At 35.3% G+C, this 23,621-nt stretch overlaps 1 protein-coding gene across 3 annotated transcripts in view; it reads left to right on the forward strand.

The window, feature by feature from the left end:
- Positions 1-23,621, forward strand: part of TC2N (tandem C2 domains, nuclear) — a 45,573-nt gene that overhangs the window by 16,438 nt on the left and 5,514 nt on the right. For 2 of the 3 annotated variants that reach the window (XM_004311529.4, XM_019918989.3), the window contains exons 3-10: positions 448-681; positions 7,197-7,364; positions 8,844-8,935; positions 10,153-10,228; positions 10,767-10,867; positions 11,590-11,706; positions 15,373-15,564; positions 20,991-21,105. In XM_004311529.4, coding sequence (XP_004311577.2) covers positions 448-681; positions 7,197-7,364; positions 8,844-8,935; positions 10,153-10,228; positions 10,767-10,867; positions 11,590-11,706; positions 15,373-15,564; positions 20,991-21,105 — 1,095 coding nt within the window. The remainder of the gene's footprint in view (positions 1-447; positions 682-7,196; positions 7,365-8,843; positions 8,936-10,152; positions 10,229-10,766; positions 10,868-11,589; positions 11,707-15,372; positions 15,565-20,990; positions 21,106-23,621) is intronic. The other variant, XM_019918983.3, reaches the window with a different exon arrangement.

Consider the following 23,621-nt stretch of genomic DNA (forward strand, 5'->3'; position numbering starts at 1 on the left):
TTCGAGACCTTTAGCTTCTTTTCAAAGTAACTTTTGGTATTTAAGACTGAAATTAACCGCTAGTATTGACAACAAGAATTGTTTTGTTGACAGTATTTTTATTTAAATGACTAGATTATTATTTGAATGCACTGTGGAATTAACTACAGTATAAACTTGTTTTCCATCTATGAGCTCTTTTGTGGAAATGAGACTCTTTAAAAACTGCTTTTACCATTATGATAAGTTAATATACTTTGGCAGTAGTATATTAACTTCTCAAATAGTGGCTAGACAGAATTAATGTAGATTCCAGAGTGCTTGATAGGACCCATGAGTAGTTTGTGTATCAGCAGTTTCCTTTAAAATGATTAAATAAGTACCAAAGCATGTTAGGTTTAGATTATTATATATAAATCTACATACATATTTGTGATTTTTTTCTCTTTTCTCTTCTCTTCTACGCAGTATCTGTGGAAAGAGACTTTAAAGCAGCAGTATCAAATAGTCAAAATACTGCTATCTGTATACCTCCGTTGACGTCCGTTTCTGTAAAGCCTCAGGTTGGCTGTACTGAGGATTATTTACTTTCCAAATTACCATCTGATGGCAAAGAAGTACCGTTTGTGGTGCCCAGGTTTAAGTTATCTTATATTCAGCCCAGGATGCAAGGAACGCCTTCACATTTGGAAGAACTTGAAGGTAAACAGTAAAATGGCAGGATTTAAAAATCAACCTGCAGCATTTAAAAGCTGTTATTGCTGTTATTTTGCTCTTTTACATATGTAAAGATATAAAATATCTTTTATGTACAAATTTTACATTTCATTTTTTATATGTTCTGCTCTTTCTGTAGAGGAACTTACTGTACAGTGTTTTTGAAGTCCATTATGAAATCTGATCACAATCAACATTTGTGTGTAGATTTGACCTTTCTAATGGAGTAATATAATTGTAATATGTCAGTTATTCTTCACACATCTAGAAAGAAAAACAATAGAGGAATTATTCTGTTTTAGATCAGTAAATACAGGAAATAGTCTTATTATTTTCTAAAATTTAGTGTAAAGAGAAATAAGGAAGCAATGAAGTATTCTTTCTTCCTTCCCTTCTTTCTTTATTATTATACTTCTCAGTCTAGATACACTTCCCAGCCTAAACAGCCACTTGAATGAGGTAGATTCATTGGCTGAATTTTGGCTGATGTTTTAGAGGCCAATGAACTAAGGAAGATAAAAGGGAACAACATGTAACTCTTGTATTTTAGAAATATTTCATTTTAGTTCATTGAAACACTGTCATTCACAATGATTTATTCCCTGAAAAATTTCAAACGTACAGAATAGTTGAAAGAACTTAATGGTGAATGCCTGTATATCCACCACATAGATTCTGTCATTGACATTTTACTATTATACTTTATCACATACCTATCTATCCATTTCTCTAACCATTATTAATCCTTTTGGGGGTAAGGGGAGAATGCATTTCACAGTAAATTGCAGACATCAGTACACTTCCCTCTAAATACTTAAGCATATATATCATTTACTAAAGTTCAATTGTCTACAGTTTTCTTCTTTTGACATAAACTTTAAACACAATGAACTGCCCAAATTTTAAGCGTGTATTTGTTGAGCTTTGACAAAGGGATATACCAATGTAATCCAAACTCCTATCAAGATCCACAGTATTTCTCTAAATATTTTTCCTGCCCCATCCTTTCTCTCTTCTCCTTCTGGGATACCAATTACACATATGTTGGACCTTTTGATATTGTCTTATGTGTCTGTGAGGCTTCTTTTTTTTCCACCTATTTTGCTCCTCTCTATTCTTCTTATTTTTTTTTTTGTATAAGACATTTAATTTATTGGTCTTTTTGGGGAATTTGATGCATCACCAGTGTATTACAACTGAGCCATTAATCTTGTAGCTTCATCAACATTAACTGGTTCATTTTCATGATACTGCTGAGGAGTCAGCTGTTTCTGCAGAGGTTCAAGGGAAAGGCCTTTTGAGAAGCTGCAAGTTCTTTTGTATATCTACAGAAGCTTTATTCACTCTGTTAACTTTTTCTTTTCTTTTTAAAGATTTATTTATTCATTTTATATTTTTTAATTTTTGCTACGTTGGGTCTTCATTGCAGTGCGTGGGCTTTCTCTAGTTGTGGCAAGTGGGGGCTACTCTTCACAGTGGTGCGCGGGCCTCTCACTGTGGTGGCTTCTTTTGTTGCGGAGCACGGGCTCTAGGTGCACGGGCTTCAATAGTTGTGGCACGTGGGCTCAGTAGTTGTGGCGCACAGGCTTAGTTTCTTCGCGGCATGTGGGATCTTCCCAGACCAGGGCTCGAACCCATGTCCCCTGCATTGGCAGGTGGATTCTTAACCACGGCGCCACCAGGGAAGTCCTGTTAACTTTTTCATCACTCACAATGTTTATCTTCTTAAGATTAGTGGTAACTGGTTTTGCTTTAGTTTCAACCTTTGAAGCTTTTTTGGCTGGCTATGTGGAATACATTCCTGGACTTCTGCCCTCTTAGTTTGTTCTTGGCCATTGTCTGATACCCTCATGCAGCTGCTCAAGTTCCCGGTGACGCCATCTGCATGCCTCTCCTTTCTGTTCTTAAGGCTGGATAATAATGACCTATTTTCAAGTTCACTGTCTCTTTCCTCCATTATTTCCATTCAGCTGTTTAGTCCATCCAGTGAGTTTTTAATTTTAGATGTATTTTCAGTTGTAATATTTACATTTGGTTCTTCGTTTATAGTTTCTATTTCTTTTCTGTGATTTCTTCCCCCCCACCGCCCCCATTATTGTGAACCTATTTTCTTTTAGGTCTTTGAGTTTTAACATCTTTGTCTACTATTCTGACATCTGGGTCATCTAGGTTTGGATTCTGTGGATTGTCTTTTTTTGAGAATGAGTCACATTTTCCTGTTTCTTTGTGTGGAGTAATTTTGGATTGTGTTCTGGATGTTGGATGTTATGTGGTGGAGACTCTGGAACCTGTTACATTACTCCGATGGGTTTTTTTTTTTCCTTCCTTCACTCCCTCCCTCCCTTCCCTACCTCTCTCCTTCCTTTCCTCCCTCCCTCCTTTCCTCCCTCCCTTCTCCTTCCATCCCTTCCTCCCTCCCTCCCTAACTTCAGCAGGCAATTAACTTGATTGTACTGTGCTGCAGATTCTGTGTCTTTGGTGGCAGCTGCTATCTGAGCTTAGTTTTTTTATCCTTAGTTGGAGTCTGTCCCACACATGTGTGGTTCAGGGATCAGCCAGATATTTGAGCAGACTTTTAGTCATAGAACTTGAGGTTTTCTCCTTTCCAAGATTCCCACCTTACTTTCTAGCAGCTGTGGTTGCTCTGAACTCTGCGCTCTGTTCTTCAGGCCAGAAAGACTGGGTTTTCTACCGGAATTTTATCCACACTGCACAGTGCCAATTTTGTCCTGCCCACAGGCTAAAAGTCGTTAAAAACAGGTGGCCATTCCCCTTTGTCCCAGAGTCAAGTGCTGTTCAGAATCCTCACTACTTTTGTTCACTCTCTAGTACCTTCAGGGTATTTTGTTTGTTTGGTTTGGTTTTGGTTTAGAGTTTATTGTAGTTATCTACAGGAGAGTTGGGTCTGGTAGCAGTGATAATTTTTTTTTTAAGCAAGGAAGGATGAACCCTAAGCCTGGCCTACCACCCTGTTTTGCACATATCAGCAGTGTCTCTCCAAAACAGTTTTTAAAAGTTCTGGCTCACAGGATACCCTGATCGATTGATCTTTCTCTTTCTCTCGCACTTGTTAACAACATTGTGGTTAAACCATATAAATGGTCTTGTAATCTGTTTTATTCTTATCATATATTGTGAAGCTTTTTAATGGCCCCATAGTACTAAATCACATGGATGTACCATAATTTAGTTAATAAATTCTCTATTTTTAGACATGTAGGGTATTTTATGTATTTTCATTATCAGAAGATAAGTAAGAAATACCTACCTGGCAATATGTTATAGTTTTTCTTTTGTCTTTTTTTTTTTTTTCATTGTATCACTAGAAAACAGATTACTTTTTGAGTTGAATGAGTGAGAAATTGGTTTACACTTAAATTATAGGCTCAATAAAGATCTGGTAAAGCCATCTGATTTTTAGCATATTGGAGAGAAAATTATTTTATTTAATTAGAGTCAGGAAAGTATTCTTGGTGCCTAATTATGGAAATCAAACATGTGTATCTTGTATGTTTACATGAATGTGTGAGTGATGGGCTGATATGGAGATTTTGAGAAGGTAGAGCAGACCACTATCAATAATGACTAAAATTATGTTTCAGATATTTTAAATTTGTTAAGTTGCATTGCTTACTTGCTGATGGATCTGATTATAGCTGCAGCTTACTGCTTTGATAACAGATTGTATTATTAACATTTTACTCTGTTTGCTTCATCCCATATCTATCTACCTATCCATTAAGAGAATGCATTTTGAATAAATATTGAAAATTTTAATTGGGCTTTTGAGAGGTATAAGCAGTTGTGCTACTTTACGTTTAGTTTTATAGCACTGTGATTCTGTAAATTGAGAGAAATGCCTCTTGAACTTTAAAACTGATATCTTTTTAAGGGGAAAATTGGAATTCTTTACTGACTGACTTATAAAGGAAAAATGGAGTAAGAATATTCATTTTTAGGGCTAGCCTATAAAGATAGAGAGTCCTCTTTGGTGCTACTGCTCTTGACAGTGCTACTCTTATTACCATAAACAGACTTTTGTAGCAGTGTTTATGTGCTGAACAATTTAAGAGTTAGCTTATAAGGTGTACAGGCTCCTTATAAGGCTCTCTGGCATGATACCTCCCTCTTGGCATCCCTCTGCCTTTGTACAGGGCTTGGATTGTACACATAGTTATTTGAACCAGAGTGTGAGGATAAGATCTCACTTCATAACCACATATTTTCTTTTTCTTTTCTGAACTCAGTGTGAAGCCACCTGTTTTATTGTTTAGCTTTTTCAGAAAATATTAATTTCTACTGTGGTTTCTATTTTAAATGGGATAAAAAGATTTAAAAGATGGTGATGATTTAAACATTTGAAAAACTTTATGTCTATTATTTCTAATGTGAGTCTTAACTTTGAAAGGAATTTGATCTATTGTTTTACCCTTTAAAAATTGTGAGAGATAATACACATAGAAAAAAGGAACAAAACAGAAATTTACAGCCCAGTGATTTGCTACAAAGCAAAGTGCGTGTATGGTCACCACTCAAATAGAGTGTTACTAGTAAAACAAAAGCTTCCATCTTCCCCCTTTTCAGTCACTCTAGAGTAATCAGAATCCCAGTTGTAATAATCATCACTTTCTTGCTATTTTTACTTTTGACCACCTAAGCACATACCCCTAAATGTTGTGGTTTAGTTTTTTTCTGTTTTCTGACCTTTATATAAATGAAATTATATATTCAATATATATTCTTTTGTTATGTGTTTTTTATATAAATGAAATTACATATACAATATATACTCTTTTGTTATGGGTTCTTTATATAAATGAAATTACATGTTCAGTATATATTCTTTTGTTATGAGTTCTTTCATTCAACATTATGAATGAGTGGTATCTCATTGGAGTTTTAACTTGCATTTCCCTCATGACTAATGAGATTGATCACTAGGTCATGTTTATTGGCTATTTGGATAGCCTCTCTTCTGAAGTACCTGCTCAGTCTCAAGCCAGTTTATATTTGGGCTTGCCTGTCTTTTTCTTACTGGTTTATGGGAGTTCCTCATATATTATGGATATGAGCCCTTTGTCAGTTATATATGTTACACATATCTTTTCCCACTCTGTGGTTACTTTTTCACTCTCTTTAAATAGTCTTTTGACCAATGGGAATTTTCAATTGTAATGTAGTTAGGCTTATTAAAATTGTTTTTATGGTTAATACGATGTTCCATTTAAGAAGTGCTTCCCTGGTCTAAGGCCGTGAGAACTTTCTTATAAATTTAATTAAATATAGAAGTTTTATTGGTTTGCCTTTAACATTTAATTTAGATCTACAGTCCACATGGAATTTATATTTTGTGAATATGTTTTATTGGATTGAAGTGTTCTTTTTTTCTACATCAATATCCAATTTTCTTATCACCTTTTATTATTATTTTTTTTTGGCCGCGCTGTGTGGCTTGTGGGAACTTCCCCCACCAGGGATTGAACCCGTGCCATGGCAGTGAAAGCCCATAATCCTAACCACTAGGCCCCCAGGGAACTCATCACCTTTTAATGAAAAGACCATTCTTTACCACTGTTATGCAGTGCCACATTGATTATAAATCAAGTGTCCATAAAAGGGGTTTCTCTTTCTGAGCCTTCTACTCTGTTCCATTGATCTTATTATTGTTCAAATATTCTATTCTTAACACTGAGTAGAGCAAATCTTTCAATCTTGTTTTTCTTCTTAAGGATTATATTTTGGTGTTTCTTGGTTCTTTATGTTTACATATACTTTTTTTTTTTTTTTTTTTTTTTTGCGGTACACGGGCCTCTCACGGTTGTGGCCTCTCCCGTTGCGGAGCACAGGCTCCGGACGCGCAGTCTCAGCGGCCATGGCTCACGGGCCCAGCCGCTGCACGGCATGTGGGATCTTCCCGGACCGGGGCACGAACCCGTGTCCCCTGCATCGGCAGGTGGACTCTCAACCACTGTGCCACCAGGGAAGCCCCCATATAAATATTTTTTATTCTTCTTTTCGTTATTTGATTTCTAACTTTATTGCATTGTGGTTATAGAACATACTCTGATTTCAGTCCTTTCAAATTTATTGAGACTTGCTCAGTGTATCTCAGCATGTGGTCAGTTTTTATAAATGTTCTGTCTTTGTGAAAAGAGTGCATCTCCAAAAAAAAATGATTATCTTTTTTACTTAAAAGATGTTCTTTCTGCAGTAGAAAAATAAAGGAAACGCCTGTCACAAAATTTAGAATTATCTGTAGGGCAAAGAGGAATGCCAGACATTTATCAGACTGTCTTGAGAGCAAGGTTCATGACTGACACCTGGGAGAATACTCCACACAGTTAGGCCTGAATAAACATCTGCTCATTTTTTTAGATATCAAATGCATGTGATTTAGTATTACTTGAGACATTTTTTTCCCTTTGCCTTGGGTACACCAGTTGTTGGCTAATAACTCCAAGAAAAGGGTGTTGTAAAACTTTAGAAACACTTGCTTTCAGGATCTGCCAGAGCATCTTTTGGAGCTAGAAAGGTAGAACTTTCCAGTTCGTCTCAGCATGGACCCAGCTATGATGTATATAACCCATTCTATATGTATCAGCACGTGTCACCGGATTTGAGTCGGCGCTTTCTTCCTCGTTCAGAAACAACGAAACGATATGGATCAGGTATGAAAAAAATTTTTCCTCTTTAACAAATGTAGAAATCAAATTAAATCTAAATTCTGTAAGAAATGATTCATTTTATGAAAAGCAATTTAAAAATAAAGAGAAAAGCAGGCTTCAGAAGTGATATGATAAACATCGTAACTTCTCTGTGGTTTATATCTAATGTAAAAACGAAAGATTAATGAGTTATGTATATTGGTAGTTCCAAGTTCCATTTTGTTTGTCCTTTTTTGAAAGAAATTTTATTTTTAGATTTTGCACATATTTTATATAACATCTATCCATTCATATTCTACGACAAGTATTTACTAGCTCTATTTATTTTCTGCTCTATTCAGTGAAAATGATGCATTTAGAAACTAATGATGAGATTAGAAATGTAAACAAAGAAAATAGAAAATGCCTAAATGATTACCAGTCTTCGTTAGTTTAATATTTGAGACTGTATCAATTATAGACTGTCTGTACATATCTGATTCACAAAATTTTCACTGATATTCAGGAAAAATATATAGCTATCTCAACCACTGAATTCAGGCTGACGTACTAGAAATAAAGTAGAAATACTTATTTAAATATGTATTTCATCACTGTGCTAGACTATACAATTATTATACAGAATTCCATTCTTCAATGATCTTATAGTTTAGGAAGGAAACTACATATACAGACTCGAAATATAACAGTACATGGAATTCAGTATTGTAATAAGTGCTCATTAAATAGTTGAATTGCATTTAGTACAGAGGACTTACATCCTCTTAGATTATTCTTCTGGGATGAAGAATTGGATCATGTAAGCAAAAAGAATGAATTTTTCCTGCTTGATATTTGATGTGGATGTGAAAATGTATTGTTTGATTTGTGTTGGTTTCTGTTTCAAACAAAAGTAAAATAATTGAAAAGCAATTTTTAAACTTGATTAGAAGGCTTTGTCTCTTAAGTAGATTTGCATATAATATTCATGCTATATTTCCTATAGAGATTCAGTTCATGGTAATTAAGTAGAATTAAGTGTTTCTCCTTTTTTTTAATGTGTGTTTTTTTAAAATTTATTCATTTATTGTTTATAAACAATTATGGTTTCTATTTTAGAAACCATAATTTGGCTGTGTTGGGTCTTCGTTGCTGTGCGTGGGCCTTCTCTAGTTGCAGCGAGTGGGGGCTCCTCTTCATTGTGGTGTGCGGGCTTCTCATTATGGTGTCTTCTTTTTGTTGCGGAGCACGGGCTCTAGGCACGTGGGCTTCAGTAGTTGTGGCACACAAGCTCAGTAGTTGTGGCTCGTGGGCTCTAGAGTGCAGGCTCAGTAGTTATGGCGCGTGGGCTTAGTTGCTCCGCGGCATGTGGGATCCTCCTGGACCAGGGCTCGAACTCGTGTCCCCTGCGTTGACAGGCGGATTCTTAACCACTACGCCTCCAGGGAAGTCCTTCTTCTTCTTTACTATAAAAATAAGTAATTTTCTCATGTCCCTTTGTAGTTTGTGACTTAAGGACCAACAGACTTCCCAATTCCCCTGGACTAAGCAAGTCTATGTTTGATCTTACAAGTTCATCTCAGCAGTTCATTCAGGTAAATTATTTATATGAATTTAATTATATGCAGTAATTTATTTTCAAGCTAAAACTTCAGAAATGTGTGAATTACATTAGGAACAACATGTTATGTATATTTTGTAGATGTATCTGTCCTAATAGCTAAAGAATAAACACTTGGCATTTCCTATGTGCGTTATTTCAGGAAGGTCTCAGTTGAATACTAAAAGGCAATAGTTTTTCTCTTGTTCTTTTATGAATCTTACTTTTCTCATGGTATGTAATGAGGCAGTCTTGAGGCAGTTGGAATTTAAAATGTTATACTTAAAAGTGCTTATTGATTTGACTTTTCTTATTGAACATAACTACCTAGTTAGTAAAACTTAGTATTTCTATTGAGATGTAGAACTTTAATTATTCATTAATATTAACACAATGTTCTCCTTTTTTTGAAATAGAATTGAGTTTTTTGATGTTTAAAAAATGTTTTTTTAAATAAAGTAAGCTGTGATTATTATTTTAAAAGTAGAAACCAGAATTAAGCAAGGTAAAAAGAAAATCACCTATGTTCCTATAACTGAGAATAAAAGTACTATGAAAATATTGTTATAGGTACCTGTGGACATTTTTCCATGTGAATGTATATGCATACATTTAAATGGAAATGTATTCTTAATAATCCTCAGTTGAGTTAATTTTTTGCAGAATTAATTCTTTATAGCACCAGTTTTTTTTTTACCGTATCAGAATTGTTTGAAGAACTTGTTAAAATACAGATTGCCAGGCCTCATCCCCAGAGCTTTTGATTCAGTAGCTCTGCATCAGGGCCTGAGTTTGTATTTCTAGCAAGTTCCCAGGTGATGCTGAAACTGCTGGCCCAGGGGACTATGCTTTGATAACTGCTGTTTTATAGGTTTTCAGGTAACAGGGCACTTCCAAATATATTCTAATTTTCATTAGTATTTGCAAGTATGACATATAAACAGTAATCTCTTCCTCCTTATTACAAAGCCAAACCAAAAACAGCAAAGGCTTTCCCATATATTACCTAGTAAGATATTTACTATTTTCCTGGTAACACACACACAGAAAACCTTTTCCCCCTTTACTATCTAAAAGTGAAAAATTCTGACCAGTAACACTGTCAGAATGATTAGCACTCAGTTTGATATTAGGGTGGGTATTGGGGCATCAGTTTCAGAATCCTTAAAGTCTGATATGCAACATCTGACTAAAGAAGAATTTTATTTGTAGAGACATGATTCATTGTCCAGTATGCCCAGTAGTTCTTCTTCAAGGAAAAATTCTCAGGGGAGTAACAGAAGCCTGGGTAAGGAATAAAGTATTCTACTTTTATATTCTTAAGGGAATTATTTCTACCCAGTAGTATTTTGAATGTAGTTATGATAAGGTTAAAAAAAGTCTAGATGATTATATGTATGTTGTCAGTGTTATCTGCATGTGAATACTCAGATCAGATGGTCCATTTTTTAGTGTTCAGGCATAAAGGCATCTTTAAAATTAAATATCTTTCGTTTGTTTTAAAGTATGTTAGTGAGGGAATTTCCAGAAGCATACAGTATTAAGGCCATATCAGTGTTATTTGGGAAAGTTTTTCTTAGTTTTAACTTAAATTTTTCAGGTTATAATTGGGTTAAGTTTTTAAGCCAGGTACTTTTTATAGTATATCTTCCCCCAGCACTTCAATAAAAGCATTGAAGTGTGATTTTTGTGTTAATAAATTGACAACTTTAAAAAGTAATTATAGCAGTTTTCAGTTGTGCTCTTAAAATTGGGTTGTATCAAAACTCAGTTGGATTGGAAGGATTGTGTAGTAATTCAACCATCTTTGTTCTTTTACAATGCAGATACAATTACTCTATCAGGAGATGAAAGAGATTTGGGGAGATTAAATGTGAAAATGTTTTATAATTCTTCAGTAGAGCAGATCTGGATCACAGTTTTACAGGTAAGTTAATACAGTTAATACAAACTTTTCGTACATAATTGAATATTTAGACTATAAATTATAAGCATCTACTGTTGCTCTGTTCCAGGGAATGGGTCAATACCTTCTTTGGAATTTAGGGTTCTATAGGATTTTACAGAAAATAGTATTTAATAAAGAATCTAAAGAAAAATAAATCTATAGGCATGATGGAAATATGTTTGCTTTTAACCTCAAGAAGGAAATTGATATGATGTCTAAAACACTGTCAGATTATTTTAATGTTGATGAAACAGAAGATCTCAGTAGACTAAAGTTTACTTTTATAGTTTTTTTATAAATTTATTTACTATTTTTGGCTGTGTTGGGTCTTCGTTGCTATGCACAAGCTTTCTCTAGTTACAGCGAGCGGGGGCCACTCTTTATTGCGGTGTGTGGGCTTCTTGTTGTGGTGGCTTCTCTTGTTGCGGAGCATGGGCTCTAGGCATGCTGGCTTCAGTAGTTGCAGCACGCGGACTCAGTAGTTGTGGCTCACAGGCTTAGTTGCTTCGCGGCATGTGGGATCTTCCCGACCAGGGCTCGAACCCGTGTCCCCTGTACTGGCAGGGGTATTCTCAACCACTGTGCCACCAGGGAAGCCCTATAGTTTTTATTTAAGTCATTAACTCAAGAAATGTATCAAATATTTGTATTGTCAGGGTCCTTTGTAAAACTCAAACTGTATTTTTATTTTATCTTTCTAGTGCAGAGATTTAAGTTGGCCCTCTAGTTATGGAGATAATCCTACTATTTCTATAAAAGGAATACTAACATTGCCCAAACCAGTACATTTCAAATCTTCAGTCAAGGAAGGCTCTAATGTAAGTGTTTGTGTTTGACTATCTTTTTATGTTTTTCTCCTATTTGTCACTTTAACCCATGTAAAGAATTGGAATAAGAAAGTGTTTTATTTTTAGAAAACTACAAATTATGTACCCCTTGCTTTTTTAAAGATCGTTTTGAGCCTCAGAAATACTTGATATTTCATTGTCCAATATTAAGATGCATTTATTTATTTTTTTTTAACATCTTTATTGGAGTATAATTGCTTTACAATAGTGTGTTAGTTCCTGCTTTATAACAAAGTGAATCGTTTATACATATACATATGTTCCCATATCTCTTCCGTCTTGCGTCTCCCTCCCTCCCACCCTCCCTATCCCACCCCTCTAGGTGGTCACAGAGCACCGAGCTGACCTCCTGTGCTATGCGGCTGCTTCCCACTAGCTATCTATTTTACATTTGGTAGTGTATATATGTCCATGCCACTCTCTCACTTTGTCACAGCTTACCCTTCCCTCTCCCCATATCCTCAAGTCCATTCTCTAGTAGGTCTGTGTCTTTATTCCCATCTTGCCCCTAGGTTCTTCATGACCATTTTTTTCCCCTCAGATTCCATATATATGTGTTAGCATACGGTATTTGTTTTTCTCTTTCTGACTGACTTCACTCTGTATGACAGACTCTAGGTCCATCCACCTCACTACAAATAACTCAATTTCGTTTCTTTTTATGGCTGAGTAATATTCCATTGTATATAAAAAGAAAACCTTAATCACTAAAATATATAGAAGATGAGTAATATCTAATGAAACTATTTATTTTTCTTGTATTTACTTTTCTTGTATAAATATATGTGTCTATATTTTCATCCTCTCTCCCCCACTCCACTTTTGCTTTGAGAAATAATTGCATGATTACAATTAATTTCTTTTAAATACTTTCAATGATCGTAACTGGAAGACTTATCATCCTGAATTTGTTTTATAGATTCTAGATTTCACTTTAAATATATCTTCATTTTTGTCTTCTGATATGGGTTGAATGGTTAGTGTTTTTCCATACAAATGCAACTTCTACAAGAGCATATCATTTAAAAATAAGGTAATTCAAATGGCTAATAAACATGAAAAAAATTTACTCTCACTAGTATTCATAGATATACAAATTTAAATTACATACTGCTTTCTCTTTTCTTTCTTTTTTTGCTTATTAAAATTAGGAAAATTTTACAAGCACTCTAGACCATAACACTTTCTGGAAATTATTTTGACAATATACATTAAAACCTTAAAATAAGATTATACTAAGTGAAGTAAGTCAGAAGGAGAAAGACAAATATCATATGATATCACTTATATACAGAATCTAAAATATGATACAAATGAAATTATTTACAAAACAGAAATGGACTCACAGACAGAAAACAAACTTATGGTTACCAAAGGGGAAAGGGGTTGTGGGAGGGATAAATTAGGAGTGTGGGATCAGCAGATACAAACACTATATATAAAATAGATAAACAACAAGTTCCTACTGTTGTATAGCACAGGGAACTATATTCAGTATCCTGTAATAAACCATAATGGAAAAGAATATATATATGTATAACTGAATCACTTTGCTGTACATCAGAAACTAATACAACATTGTGAATCAACTATACTTCAATAAATGATTTTTTTAAAAAAGAAAAAAACCTTAAAATATTTATACTTTTTAACATAGTGTTTCTACTTGGAATCTACTTCATGGCAATAATCTAAGATGCAAACAAAATATATATAAAGTATTCTTGGCAGTTTTGTTCATAGAGGAAAAGTTGGAAACTAAATGTTTCCCATAGGGGAATGGTGAAGAAAACTCTCGGTATACCATGTATTTGTGTATTTGTTTCCTATGGGTGCTGTTAACAAAGTAACACAAACTGGGTAGCTTAGAACAACAAATATTTCTCTCTCACTGTTTCAGAGGAAGTCTGAAATCAAGGTGTCAGCAGTGTTGGTTCCTTCTCTGAAGGGGAATCTGTTCCATCTCTTCCATGCCTCTCTCCTAGCTTCTGGTGGTGGCCAGCAATCCCTGTCATTCCTTGGCTTCACTCTAATCATTGGCTTTCATCTTCACATGGCCACGTGTCTTTCATCTCCATGTGTCTCTGTCTTCACATGGCTATCTTCTTATAAGGACGCCAGTTTTATTGGATTAGGGGTCTGCCTACTCCAGTGTAACCTTATCTTAACTTCACAAATTACATCTTCAATGACCCTATTTCCAAATAAGGCCACATTCTGAGTTACTGGGGGTTAGGACTTCAACACATCTTTTTTTGGGGGAGACACAATTCAAACCATAACATCACGTGATAGAATACTAGGCAGCCATGAAAAATAATGTTTAGGAAGAGTTTTTAAGGACGTGGAAAAATGTTCTTAATAAGTGAAAAAGCAGTAATCAAAATTTATGTGTAAATACTAGGATCTCACTTTACAAAAATATGCATTGTAGAAAGTCTAGATGGAAATAAATCTTAACTCTGGTTTTAATCCTGATACTCACAGATGAATACTTAGTGAATTAAACACTTTGACTTTTTGATTTTCAAATAAAACTAAGCTAACTTAGGAAAAGTTAGGGGAAAATGTTCTCATATTAAAACTTGCTTGGAATCTTTTAAAATTTATTATTTATCAAGTTGTTTAGGAGTCCCCTATTATGGCAAAATGTAAAGTAAACCAGTACACGTACTTCATTTGTAAGCTCACTGCATCTGAGTTTAAAAATTAAACATTTTATGCATACTGTATTATTGATGTGATCTATGGCTTGAGATTGAAAGAAAAAGAAAGCGCAGGTGGTTGGGAGGTTCTCAGAAACACAATTCTGACTACACAGACATAAGTGATTACCGTAAAAGTGAACATTTGGGCACAGTATCTAAAATATTGATGTTAGGAAGTTTGTAAGCAGAAAACAGTCTAGTGTCAAGAAGATGTTAGGTCACAGTAAGCCAAGGTTTTAAAAATATTAAAAGTAATAAAAAGAACATTTGAAAATAGTCTGGGCATGGAAAACACTGACTTGCTGCCTGCAGTGGAAGATTATGAGAGAAGGTAGAACTTGGAACGCACATTTTTGTCTTCTCTTATCAAGGAGATCGATTTTCAGTTAGGAAAGAGTGGAACAAACATCACTAAAAGATAAAATGAACCCCAAATTAGATGGGAAGAACAGTAGACAAAGAATATCTCCTTTAAAGAAATAATTCAAGTCTCTTATTAATGTGAACAAATTAGATTTTACATACTGTGAGAGCTTGCATGAGATTCTTGAAGTACTCTCATTAACTGTTGAAGAAGTGTGGTGAATAGCAGGAATGATACTCCAGAACCAAAGATGGAGAGCAACCTAATTTTTGAAAAGGGAAAAAGCTGTATTCTGGTGAACTTGGTGTTGATATTGACTAAATTCCTGACTAAGTAATTAAAAGGATTTGTGAAATTAAGAAGGGCAGTATCCAGAATAAATTTTGGAAAAGCAAGTCATGGCCATTCTCATTTTCATTAAAAAATATTTTTTGTTATTGTAAAAATATTAAATTTGCCTTTCCTAGATTATAAATGTTATTTTTGTTTATTTTGTATTGGTATATGACCCTTTTTTCAGTCATTCTATTAATATATTTTATATTTTCTTGATTTTTATTTTAGACTATTGAATTTATGGAAACGTTTGTATTTGCTATTAAACTCCACAGTCTACAAACTGTAAGACTTGTATTTAAGATTCAAACCCAAACTCCTAGGAAGAAAACTATTGGAGAATGCTCACTATCACTCAGAACTCTTAGCACACAGGAAATGGATTACTCTTTGGATATATCACCACCTTCAAAAATTTCTGTAAGTGATATAATATGTAAAGTATTTCACACTTTGAGAATTATTTAATGGTTGAATTTTTGTTTGTTGGAGTATAATTTGAAAACTAGAATATATTAAAGGATCAGGAAGGCTCTCAAGAAGCAATAGTAACATAAATGTAATGTAAAAAAGTTGTAATTATGTCATTATTTAATAATTTTTTTAAAAGTTGATAAAATTAACAGCCCCTTTTCTTTCTCCATTGGAAAATAACCTTAGCGTTACTTTCTCCTAGTACATGTTTAATTAATATTTCATACTTCAATGTAATAACCCTAAGTATGAATAATTTTAAATAATTTTTTAGGTTTTTTTTTTTCAGTAGCTAATAACTTAGGAAAAGCAAGACGGAATCAATAAACTCCAAACTCAATGAGAGATTGCCTTGAAATAGATTAGGAAAGTTTTAATCATGAGTAAGCACCGTGTCCATAAATTGGGTAGAATGGAGGATCTTACAGCTGGTGTTTTTTTGTAAAGAATTTCATTATCTATAGTGCTGATTGATTTTTGAGACCCAGTAGTTGCTTCTTTCAACTAGCCAGCTGAACACTGTTTAAGTTGTTTAGAAATTCCTAATGATTTAATTATGTAGTTTCTGTGTCAGGATAATATATATAGAAATCAGTCATAACGCTTTATACGGTTGAACTTATATGTGATTTTAAATTTACATAGGATTTATATTTTACCTACTTTCAAAAATATTTAAGGTGCTTGAAGTGGTTCTTAACCTGGCTACACATTAGAATCACCTGGGGAGCTTTAAAAACAAGCCCATACTTAAACCATTAAATCAGAATTTGGGGAGGAGTGAGCCAGAGGCATCTGTAATTTTCAGAAGCTACTCAGGTGATTCTAATGTGTAGCCTAGCTTGAGAACCACTGAATTGAGGGGAAATTAGGGATTAAAAAATAAAGAACAAAAGATTAATCAAGAAGAATTGAAAAATCTTGTTATTTCTTGTCTATTATTTTCTGTCTCCATACCAAATGTGTTTTCTTTATAGCATTTATTATAACTTAGAATTAAGTTACTCGTTTTAAAAAAAAAAAGGCTTGAGCTTCCATCATTTTTCTTCATTTTTTACTGTGCCCGTAGTAAGGGCCCATCATATTCTTGGCATTGAATATTTGTATGTAGGTTGATATGAAAGAATAAATGATGAATGGAAGCATGCTAAATTAGATTGTTATTTTCTGTTAAAGTATAGCAAATTTGTTTTCTAACTGTGACGGGAGTTTATCACTTACATCTTGTTTATCATTTACATCTACTACTAGCTTAGTAGACAGTAATCTGCAACCATATTTTACAAAAGGCACATATTACTATTTAAATGGATAATTCATAGATTGAATCTTTTTTTAATATTATTATAACACAGCATTTTATTATGATTGCATATCTGACTTCTCCAATAGCCTTGAGATTTTCTAGGGCAGTAATCTGCCTCATAGGTTTTTTGGTTTTTTTAGTAGATTAAATCTTTAAAAATTAGTATAGAGTATAGTAGAAGATAACTCAGCAAATGTATTTTCTGGGGAATTGAGACATAATCTTAATCTGCCTTGGAGAATCTGAATGAATGATTATGGCACAGTTTCTACAAAATTATATTTTGCATATCAGATGTTTTATAAACATTTGTCTATCTGTTTTATGCCACGTGCTAGGGATACAAAGATTGATGGCTTGAAAGAAGGGCTTTCAGGCTATATTGGACCAGTAAATTTATATTACTGAGTGTGAATGTTTCTTCTTATTGGCTAAAAGCAAGAATAATATGCTTTGTTTCCTGTGTTGAGGAGGAAAATTGATATTCTAATTGTGACATTGAAAGAGCCAGATTTACATACCCATCCTTCACACTGACAACTGTTTTATCATGAACAGCAGAATTTTCATACAGAGCTAATAGTTTCCTGAGTACAGAGTTCTTGACCTTAACAACTAGCTGACAACTCAAATTTCTGTGTTGAATAATGTAGAAGACATAAGGTTTCCCTGAAGAAATAGCTGACATTTGAAGAAACTTAGCATATGACTGACTTGGTCCTAAGTGATTTAATGCTCACACCAAACTTATGAGCTTGCTGCTCTTGTCATCCCTATTGTGGAGAGCAAGACCTTGAAGCACTTGCCTGAATACAGCCTGTTGTTGGGGAATCAGGATTTGAACCGAGGTATTCTGATTCCACAGCCAGCTCTCTTTACCGTGTCGAAGAAAATGATCAATTAACAGTCTATAATAGGAATCGAAAAGAGTTTTATTTGAGCCAAACTGAGGACTATAGCCCAGAAAACAGCCTCTCAGATAACTCTGAGGAACTGCTCTGGAGAAGCATGGTTTTCAGCACAGTTTTATATCTTGTCAGAAAAAAAACATCAAACGAGTCAGGGATACATTCCTTCAAGGTTTACAGCATGTGCACAGCAAGTCAGTATGGCCTTGGCACCTGGGAAGGGAGTCTTATCCTGGATGGGGGACCAGCAGTGGCATCCCAGGAAGGGAGGCATTTAATATTTTTTTTTTTTTTTTGCGGTACGGGGGCCTCTCACTGTTGCGGCCTCTCCCGTTGTGGAGCACAGGCTCCGGACGCGCAGGCTCAGCAGCCATGGCTCACGGGCCCAGCGGCTCCGCAGCATGTGGGATCTTCCCGGACCGGGGCACGAACCCGTGTCCCCTGCATCGGCAGGCGGACTCTCAACCACTGCGCCACCGGGGAAGCCCTAATCTTTATTTTTAACATGGACATTCTTTACTTCTGGGCAGTGCGCCCTTTTCTTTAATAATTAAAGCAGATGTACAATGTATGCTTGATAGGCCACAAACAGGCTGTTTTCGTTATAGCATAAAATTCAGGTTAACTCATGTGTAAGCCAGAATGACTTCCCCAGACCTCAATATGTGAAAATATCTTTTATCAGCTATGTATTGTCCCCCTAAGAGGATATTCTCAAAAATCACCAGATAAGGGATTTCTTTAATTATGCTTAACATTTTATCCAGGAAGCTCAAAAAGTTCTCTTTTCTTTAAAAAATGACACATTATTCAGGAACAGAGGTCGTATGTTTTATCTTCCACAGTTTTGTGCTCATTAAAAATGCACTTCATGTATACCTACTAATCGATTAGAATTTTAATTTTTTGGTTATTATGAGATTGAAAACCACTTTGAATAGTTTTTCATGATCTGAATTAATATCTTGGAATATAAATTGAATTTATGAAATAACCTTGGCAAGTAAGAAATGGTAAATCCATTGCCAAGTGCTGCTCTGTTTTATGAGAGTGAAACTCTACAAGTGTGTAACACTAAGAGAAGTTTTGCCACCTTTAGATGTTTTCATAAGTGTTATTATATCGTGGGTACGAAACCGTAATGAAAGTAATTAATGAAAAAATGTTATCCATGGTTTCCTTTGTATCTTGTAAACAATAAATAACTGTATTTTTTTAAATGCCAAGGACTGCAACATTTGTTTTTTTAATCAGCAAAGGTGTTATATATGGATACCAAAATTAGTTCATGTAAAAAGATTTATTAATCCATCCTTATTCTGATTAAAAGCAAAAGCAGTACATTCACTTATTTATTAGAATTCAGCATTTATTGCTAAAATAGACAATTTTTATCATCATTTTAGATTTTTCAAGAGGGAGTGTAACCTCAACAGATGATTTTATACTTTTTTTTTTTTTTTTTTTTTTGCGGTACGCGGGCCTCTTACTGTTGTGGCCTCTCCTGTTGCGGAGCACAGTCTCCAGATGCGCAGGCTCAGCGGCCATGGCTCACGGGCCCAGCTGCTCCGCGGCATGTGGGATTTTCCTGGACCGGGGCACGAACCCGTGTCCCCTGCATCAGCAGGCGGACTCTCAACCACTGCGCCAGCAGGGAAGCCCGATTTTATACTTTTAAGTGATTCACTTTTCACTTTGTATCTTTTGATTTCTTATGGCATGACCAATTTTGGCCATTTTGACCATTACAGAATATTGTATTAAGAAAATATCCAAGATTCAGTCAATGGCATGTACATAAGAAAGTTCTTTTTTATGATCCACGCTTCAGTTACTAGGGAATACTGCGTGATTATCAAATATAAATCGCTTGATGAAGTATCAGTCAGCTGTTTTATAGCTTTGTTGGAATCAATACTAGCAAAGACTTTTGTGTCAGTCTGTGCTGCGCCCTAGTGAGATCTGTTAACATTATGTTCTTTCTTTAATCCCATACTTACTCTTTTCATCATGTGAACAGTAATGTTTTTGTATTTGGCCGACTTATGTTTCTCTTTTATTTTTCACTCCAAGGATGCTAGAATCCATGTAAATAGGTTGGCTTGTGTAAGACAAATTACTTTCTTCTGTTCTTAACAATACTGAAGAGCACATTTTAGCTTTTCCCCCTTGCTAAATCTCCTTCATTAAATTGTTTGCCTCAGGTTTTCTTTGACCTTTTCCTTATTATTTACTGCCTCATCACTTTTGCTAGCTTCCTTCTTGCCAACTTTCATCTTTGGCTTGCTTTCATTTAGCATAGTAATTCAGCTCTTAATCCACAAATCTGTTCATTGTAATCCTTTGTCTTCGGATTTTGGTAACACTACCTCTGATTTCTACAAATGAAGAAATAATGATGCGTTTCATATATAACATTTTTATCATATTTCATACATTCTGAAAAAATAATTCAAATGACTACATTTAAGTCTTTTGAAAATATGCTCTTTTGGTGTTTATTTCACTGACATTTTCTCTAGTAAAGCTTTTTAGGAATTTAATTTTTTTTATATAATTTATTTTTGGCTGCGTTGGGTCTTTGTTGCTGTGCGTGGGCTTTCTCTAGTTGCGGTGAGCGGGGGCTATTCTTCCTTGCGGTGCGTGGGCTTCTCATTGCGGTGGCTTCTCTTGCTGCACAGCATGCGCTCTAGGCACACGGGCTTCTGTAGTTGTGGCACGAGGGCTCTAGAGTGCAGGCTCAGTAGTTGTGGTGCACGGGCTTAAGTTGCTCCGTGGCATGTGGGGTCTTCCTGGACCAGGGCTCAAACCCATGTCCCCTGCATTGGCAGGTGAAATCTTTCTTAACCACTGCGCCACCAGGGAAGCCCTAATTTTTTTTTTTTTAATTTGAATTGTCTTTTGGTCTCCCTGATTTTGAAGGATCAGTATGTATGTGTAACTTATATAATCAGAATTTATGAAAGTCAGTAAGTACCTCATATTGACAGAATCCATGACATTTATCTTAACCTTCCCTTCTCTTATAACACTTAGCTTTGTGTGTCAGTAAAAAGCAGTGCTTTCAAAATTTCTAACTTTAGCTCTTTATTATTGAATTTTTGAAATATGCCAAAACTTTATTCTTGATTAGCAAATGACACTCTTTTAATATGCAGGTTTGCCATGCAGAACTTGAACTGGGGACTTGTTTTCAAGCGGTAAATAGCAGAATTCAGTTACAGATTCTTGAGGCTCAATACCTTCCAAGCTCATCAACACCCCTGACTTGGAGTAAGTATGTCAAAGTGGTTCAAAGTGGAATCTTCAGAAAATATTTGTAAAAGGTAGTTTTTTCCTGTGTTTCTTACAGTGAAGATTAAAATCTTAGTTACATTTGTTAGTTAACTTACATACTTACCTTTTAACTTAAAATTACTTTATTGGATTTCAAATTACTAGCCACTGTGTCTACCTTAATCCACTGGTCTCTTGATTCTTACCCAATTGTGACCTTCTTGCATTTGATGCTATTCTTTATTTAGCTCATTAGTTAATATAGGTTGAGTGTCCAGAAGACTGTCAGCTATATTTCACCAGCCTAGATAATTTATCCTCTCTCTAGGTCTGTACCCTTTTTTGGATACTCTGCTAACTAGAAACTTAATTTTAAAAAAAACTGAAAATATCAGATACAAACCTCAAAATACTTTCTTGCCTGTGCCTTTGAGCACAGCCAGGGATTCTGATATTTTGGTTGTCTAGGGCTGCTTCACATGGCTGCCGCTGGAGTGGGAGGTTTGAGGTCAGTCCTACCTAAAGGACTAAGAGTAGGACTAAGAGTGTTCCTCTTTCCTACTAGAAGAAGAGAAAATATCAGGAGGTAGGTAGAAGCAATGGATGTCCACTGTAACTACAAAGTAACTACAAAATAAATACAATTGAGCACAGTCCAAGAAGCTAGAAAAACAACAGCAAACACAAAGGAAAGTAGAAGTAGAAATTAAAGCTAAAGTTGAAGTTGATAAGTATGGGGACAACAAAAACCCCACAAAATCAATAAAACCAAAAGATTTTTCTTTGAAAAGAATATTAAAATAGACAAACCTATAGTAGACTGGATCAAGCAAAAAAATAAAGAAAACATAGACAAGGAAGAGGATATAATTTCAATTTTGAATCTCAGAATATATTCAAAAATAAGTAAGAGGGTTTCCCTGGTGGCACAGTGGTTAAGAATCCACCTGCCAATGCAGGGGACCCGGGTTCGAGCCCTGGTCTGGGAAGATCCCACATGCCACAGAGCAGCTAAGCTCATGCACCACAACTACTGAGCCTGCGCTCTAGAGCCTGCAAGCCACAACTACTGAGCCCATGTGCCACAACTACTGAAGCCCACGTGCCTAGAGCACATGATTCGCAACAAGAGAAGCCACCATAATGAGAAGCCCACGCACCGCAACGAAGAGTAGCCCCTGCTCGCCACATCTAGAGAAAGCCCACGCACAGCAATGAAGACCCACCACAGCCAAAAGTAAATAAATAAATAAATTTATAAAAATAAATAAATACAGAAGACAATACCAATTATAACTGTGCCAATTCATTTGAACAGCTATATAAAATAAATGATTTTCTGAGGAAAAAAACTGTTGAAATTCACTCCAGAAGAGAGAGGAATCAATAGAACAATAACCATGTAAAAGTAGTTAAAGAACTGCCTCTAGGACTTCCCTGGTGGCGCAGTGGTTGAGGGTCCGCCTGCCGATGCAGGGGACACGGGTTCGTGCCCTGGTCCGGGAAGATCCCATATGCTGCAGAGTGGCTGGGCCCATGGGCTATGGCTGCTGAGCCTGCACGTCCGGAGCCTGTGCTCCACAACAGGAGAGTCCACAACAGTGAGAGGCCCGCGTACCGCAAAAAAAAAAAAAAAAAAAAAAGAACTGCCTCTAATAAAAGCAGAGGCCAAGATGATTTCACTGGCAGATCCTACCAAACTTTCAAGGAACATATAATTCCTATTCTATATAAGCTGTTCCACAGCATGAAAAAAGATGGAAAAAGTAACTATGAGGTTAGCATATTCTTGCTATCAAAACAGAAAGGACAGCATACACAAAAAATAGCTATAGACTACCATCACTTATGTAGATAGATGGAAAAATCATAAAATAAAAAGCAAGTAAAGTCCAAGTTGGCATTAAAAGAATAAGTTAAATTACCAAGACTATATAGGGTTGATTCTGGGAAACAAGGACAAAACAGTGCAATTTATTACATTAACCGGTATCTTCCTTTAATCAAAACTGCTAATCAGGATTACCAGTGATCTCCATTTTATAAATAATGGTCAGCCTCAGTTCTTACTTTGTGGCTCCCTCCTTTCTGGAAACTCTCTCTTTACTTTCTTGCTGTCTGGCAGCCCCAGCTCTGTACCATCACTTCTCAAATTAGTCAGACTGCACTTTTTGCTCGAGTTGTAAGCACTGTATGTCAGACTGGGGAGCAGGCTTAGGTGAAAAACTGTATAAACCTGAATTTTACTTAGTGAAGTTCTCATCTTTTAAGAGTTGACTCTCCTCTAGTTTCTTTCTCCTTTTCGTCAATGTTTAGCATCTTGAACAGTTGTTTTTCATATTTTCCCCAGAGTTTATAATTGTCATCTATGAGAGGTTAGTCTGTAAAAGCTATTCTACCATTACTGGAAGCTCTACATCTCAAACTTATTTAAAGAATAGGTTTTCTCTAGTGGGCATATGTTTAACTTCTGGAGTCTCAAGCAAAGAATTTTACCTATATAAATTTGTGAA

The sequence above is a fragment of the Tursiops truncatus genome, chromosome 2 (assembly GCF_011762595.2).
Source record: "Tursiops truncatus isolate mTurTru1 chromosome 2, mTurTru1.mat.Y, whole genome shotgun sequence".
NCBI classification, from domain to species: Eukaryota; Metazoa; Chordata; class Mammalia; order Artiodactyla; family Delphinidae; genus Tursiops; species Tursiops truncatus.